Source organism: Mizuhopecten yessoensis, unplaced genomic scaffold, assembly GCF_002113885.1.
Source record: "Mizuhopecten yessoensis strain PY_sf001 unplaced genomic scaffold, ASM211388v2 scaffold4999.3, whole genome shotgun sequence".
NCBI lineage: Eukaryota > Metazoa > Mollusca > Bivalvia > Pectinida > Pectinidae > Mizuhopecten > Mizuhopecten yessoensis.
The window spans coordinates 75,681-81,069 of record NW_018405829.1 but is presented as its reverse complement, the minus strand read 5'-3'; the positions used below and the strand labels follow the sequence as shown (position 1 = coordinate 81,069).

The 5,389-nt window shown below is 40.0% G+C and overlaps 1 protein-coding gene across 1 annotated transcript; it reads right to left on the bottom strand.

The window, feature by feature from the left end:
* Positions 1-1,177: 1,177 nt before the first annotated feature.
* LOC110450148 (proline-rich extensin-like protein EPR1) lies at positions 1,178-3,085 on the bottom strand. Its single transcript, XM_021497432.1, has one exon. The coding sequence runs from the start codon at positions 3,083-3,085 to the stop codon at positions 1,178-1,180; it is 1,908 nt and encodes a 635-aa protein (XP_021353107.1).
* Positions 3,086-5,389: the final 2,304 nt, after the last annotated feature.

Genomic DNA, 5,389 nt, shown 5'->3' with positions numbered 1-5,389 from the left:
CAGTGTAACGCCCGAAGAACACAAATCCTCGTTTCGGGAATGCATTTCGAATTTCGAATTACCCTTCTCATACACAACTTTACACCGATGGTTCCAAAGAAGTTGAGAACGTGACAGCAGCCTGCTGTTCTGCTAATTCTTGCACTTCAGTTCGACTACCAGACGACGCCTCCATCTTTTATGTCGAAGCATGGCCCTCGACCATATCGATGAACATCGCATTAAAAAGGCAATCAATTGTTAAGACTCTTTATCTTTCCTACAAACTTTAAAGTTACGAGATCCTAAAAACACACTCGTCCAAAACCTTACTTTTCGCATATCTTGTATTTTAAAGAAATCTCAAATTACTTTACTGTGGATTCCGAGTCATGTCGGAGTTAAAGGCAACGAATTTGTTGCAAAGAGGCAAAGAATGCGTTAAATCTTTAACAAACAAATACAACATTACCATATACAGATTATAAACCTATTATTCGTACAGCAATTCCAAATGAATGGCAGCAACACTGGTCTACCGAGACCAGCGACAAAGTACAACCGAAACAAGAGAGGAGTTTGTTCTATCTTGGCTCCGCACTGGGCACACATATCCTACTCATTCGTACCTTTTTAAACGAGAAAATCCACCTACATGCCACGCATGCGACACTCCATTACAGTGGAACATTTTTAAATAGAATGTTCCGATTTTAAACACATTCGTGATAATTATTTTCGAGTCCCGGATATGAAAACTCTTTTCAGTTCGGTGGACTCATTATTTTAACTATTTGAAAGACATCGACTCTTCTATAGACTCTGATGTCTTTTAACCCACTTTTCCCTCTTTGACGTTATATATATATATCACATATTCCACAAAATCTATTCATTATCTCTTTTATTATTTTAACCCCATTTTATTTTAATTATTTACACATACAATGCGAATGCTTTTAAAAATATTGATTTTGTATCTGTTTTATCTGCGCTACTCACGTTTGTTTAAAAATTAAATAACAAAAATAATGATTTTTATCTGATTTAATCTTCGCTACGTTTGTTTAAAAACACATATATCACCATGTAAATGACCACAGTTGAGGATGAGCCGTTAAACACAAACAAACAAACAAATTATACGCTTAGCTGTAGTTGGACGTTGTAAATGTGTTCTGATGGTTTGACATTTAGTTCAATGTGAACGCAACAGTTTGACATTGTCTGTTTGGTGGGAGGTAGTTTGACATTGTCTGTTTGGTGGGAGGTAGTTTGACATGGTCTGTTTGGTGGGAGGTAGTTTGACATTGTCTGTTTGGTGGGAGGTAGTTTGAAATTGTCTATTTGGTGGGAGGTAGTTTGACATTGTCCGTTTGGCGGGAGGTAGTTTGACATTGTCTGTTTGGTGGGAGGTAGTTTGACATTGTCTGTTTGGTGGGAGGTAGTTTGGCATTATCTGTTTGGTGGGAGGTAGTTTGGCCTTGTCTGTTTGGTGGGGGTAGTTTGACATTGTCTGTTTAGTGGGAAGGAGTTTGGCAATGTCTGTTTGCTGGGAGGTAGTTTGACATTGTCTATTTGGTGGGTGGTGGTTTGACATTGTCTGTTTGGTGGGAGGTAGTTTGACATTGTCTGTTTGGTAGAGGTAGTTTGACATTGCCTGTTTGGTGGGAGGTAGTTTGGCAATGTCTGTTTGGTGGGTGGTAATTTGACATTGTCTGTTTGGTAGGAGGTGGTTTGACATTGCCTGTTTGGTGGGAGGTAGTTTGACATTGTCTGTTTGGTGGGAGGTAGTTTGACATTGTCTGTTTGGTGGGAGGTAGTTTGACACTGTCTGTTTAATTGGAGGTAGTTTGATATTGTCTGTTTGTTGGGAGGTAGTTTGACATTGTTCGTTTGTTGGGAGGAAGTTTGGCCTTGTCTGTTTCGTGGGAGGTAGTTTGGCCTTGTCTGTTTGGTGAGTGGTAGTTTGACATTGTCCGTTTGGTGGGAGGTAGTTTGACATTGTCTGTTTGGTGGGAGGTAATTTGGCAATGACTGTTTGGTGGGAGGTAGTTTGGCATTGTCTGTTTGGTGGGAGGTAGTTTGGCCTTTTCTGTTTTGCGGAAGTAGTTTGACATTGTCTGTTTGGTAGGATGTAGTCTGGCCTTGTCTGTTTGGTGGGAGGTAGTTTGGCCTTGTCTGTTTGGTAGGAGGTAGTTTGACATTGTCCGTTTGGTGAGAGGTAGTTTGACATTGTCTGTTTGGTGGGAGGTAGTTTGACATTGTCCCTTTTGTAGGAGGTAGTTTGACATTGTCCGTTTGGTCGGAGGTAGTTTGACATTATCTGTTTTGTGGGAGGTAGTTTGACATTGTCTGTTTTGTGGGAGGTAGTTTGACATTGTCTGTTTGGTGGGAGGTAGTTTGACATTGTCTGTTTGGTGGGAGGTAGTTTGATATTGACCGTTTGGTGGGAAGTAGTTTGACATTGTCCGTTTGGTGGGAGGTAGTTTGACATTGTCTGTTTGGTGGGAGATAGTTTGACATTGTCTGTTTGGTGGGAGGTAGTTTGACATTGTCTGTTTGGTGGGAGATAGTTTGACATTGTCTGTTTGGTGGGAGGTAGTTTGCCCTTGTCTGTTTGTTGGGAGGTAGTTTGACATTGTCTGTTTGTAGGGAGGTAGTTTGACATTGTCTGTTTGGTGGGAGGTAGTTTGACATTGTCTGTTTGGTGGGAGTTAGTCTGGCATTGTCTGTTTGGTGGGAAGTAGTTTGACATTGTCTGTTTGGTGGGAGGTAGTTTGACATTGTCTGTTTGGTAGGAGGTAGTTTGACATTGTCTGTTTGTTGGGAGGTCGTTTGGCATTGTCTGTTTGGTTGCAGTTAGTTTGACATTGTCTGTTTGGTGGGAGGTAGTTTGACATTGTCTATTTGGTGGGAGGTAGTTTGACATTGTCCGTTTGTTGGGAGGTCGTTTGGCATTGTCTGGTTGGTTGCAGTTAGTTTGACATTGTCTGTTTGGTGGGAGGTAGTTTGGCATTGTCTGTTTTGTGGAAGGTAGTTTGGCATTGTCTGTTTTGTGGGAGGTAGTTTGACATTGTCTGTTTAATGGGAGGTAGTTTGACATTGTCTGTTTTGTGGGAGGTAGTTTGGCATTGTCTGTTTGGTGGGAGGTAGTTTGGCCTTGTCTGTTTGGTGGTAGGTAGTTTGAAATTGCCTGTTTGGTGGGAGGTACATGTAGTTTGACCTTCGTTTAGATTTTAACAATGAGTAAATTTTTGCTACATGTCGGTGATGGTTTCACTTTGTAGTTGGTGGTTAGACTAACGATATACATGTATATATACGATGGTTTGATATTGTACCTGAATGAACATTCTATAAAGACTGATTTTTGACGTTGTCTTCGTGTGAAGCTAATGATTGAACATACCTTCCTTGTGTACAAGGCGACTAAATGCTGTTTAATTTGTAAACAACGGTTGACATTGGATTATTGAGCACATGTGTTCATTTAATATTATATTTAAACGGTGGTTCATCATTGACACTATGTGTATACGATGGTTGGACATTGACGTTATGTGTACATTGTGGTTGGTTATTGACATTATTAGAAGACGTTGGTTGGACATTGATGCTATTTGTAAAGGTTGGTTTGACATTGACGTTATATGTAGACTATGGTTTGACATTGACGTTATGTGTAGACTGTGGTTGGACATTGACGTTATATGTAGACTATGGTTTGACATTGACATTATGTGTAGACAGTGGTTGGACATTGATGATATGTGTAAACGGTGATTGGATGATGAGGTTACATGTATGTGTACACTGTGGTTTGATATTAAACATTATGTGAAGAAATTGGTTGGACATTGACCTTATGTGTAGACGATGGTTGGACATTGTTGTTATGTGTAGACAGGTGTTGGACATTAACGTTATGTGTAGACAGTGGTTGGAAATTGACCTTATGTGTAGACGATGGTTGGTTATTGACGTTATTAGAAGACGTTGGTTGGACATTGACTTTATGTGTAGTCGGTGGTTGGTTATTGACGTTATGTTTAAAAGTTGGTTGGACATTGATGCTATATGTAAACGGTGACTGGACATTGACGTTACGTGTAAACGGTGGTTGGACATTGACATTATGTGGAGACGTTGGTTGGACATTGATGTTATGTGTAGACGATGGTTGGTTATTAACAGTATGTGTAGACGATGGTTGGGCATTGATTTTATGTGTATACAGTGGTTGGACATTAACGTTATGTGTAGACAGTGGATGGACATTAACGTTATGTGTAGTCGGTGGTTGGTTATTGACGTTATGTTTAAAAGGTGGTTCGATATTGATGCTATATGTAAACGGTGACTGGACATGGACGTTATGTGTAGACGGTGGTTGAACATTGATGCTATGCATAAACGGTGATTGGACATTGATGCCATGTGTAGACGGTGGTTGGATAATCAGGTTACATGTATGTGTACACTGTGGTTGGATATTGACATTATTTGCAGACGGTGGTTTGATATTGACATTATGTGTAAACGGTGACTGGACATTGACGTTATGTGTAAACGGTGGTTGGACATTGACATTATGTGAAGACGTTGGTTGGACATTGATGTTATGTGTAGACAGTGGTTGGTTATTAACGTTATGTGTAGACGATGGTTGGACATTGATTTTATGTGTAGACAGTGGTTGGACATTAACGTTATGTGTAGACAGTGGATGGACATTAACGTTGTGTGTAGTCGGTGGTTGGTTATTGACGTTATGTTTAAAAGGTGGTTGGACATTGATGCTATATGTAAACGGTGACTGGACATTGACGTTATGTGTAAACGGTGGTTGGACATTGACATTATGTGAAGACGTTGGTTGGACATTGATGTTATGTGTAGACANACAGTGGATGGACATTAACGTTGTGTGTAGTCGGTGGTTGGTTATTGACGTTATGTTTAAAAGGTGGTTCGATATTGATTCTATATGTAAACGGTGACTGGACTTGGACGTTATGTGTAGACGGTGGTTGAACATTGATGCTATGTATAAACGGTGATTGGACATTGATGCCATGTGTAGACGGTGGTTGGATAATGAGGTTACATGTATGTGTACACTGTGGTTGGATATTGACATTATTTGCAGACGGTGGTTTGATATTGACGTTATGTGTAAATGGTGGTTGGTTATTGACGTTATGTGTAAATGGTGGTTGGACATTAACGTTATGTGCAGACGATGGTTGGTTATTAACAGTATGTGTAGACGATGGTTGGACATTGATTTTATGTGTAGACAGTGGTTGGACATTAACGTTATGTGTAGTCGGTGGTTGGTTATTGACGTTATGTTTAAAAGGTGGTTCGATATTGATGCTATATGTAAACGGTGATTGGACATTGA

Excerpts from the sequence above, each read along its gene's own strand:
- LOC110450148 (XM_021497432.1), bottom strand. The coding sequence starts at position 3,085 with ATGTCAAACTACCTCCCATTAAACAGACAATGTCAAACTACCTCCCAC.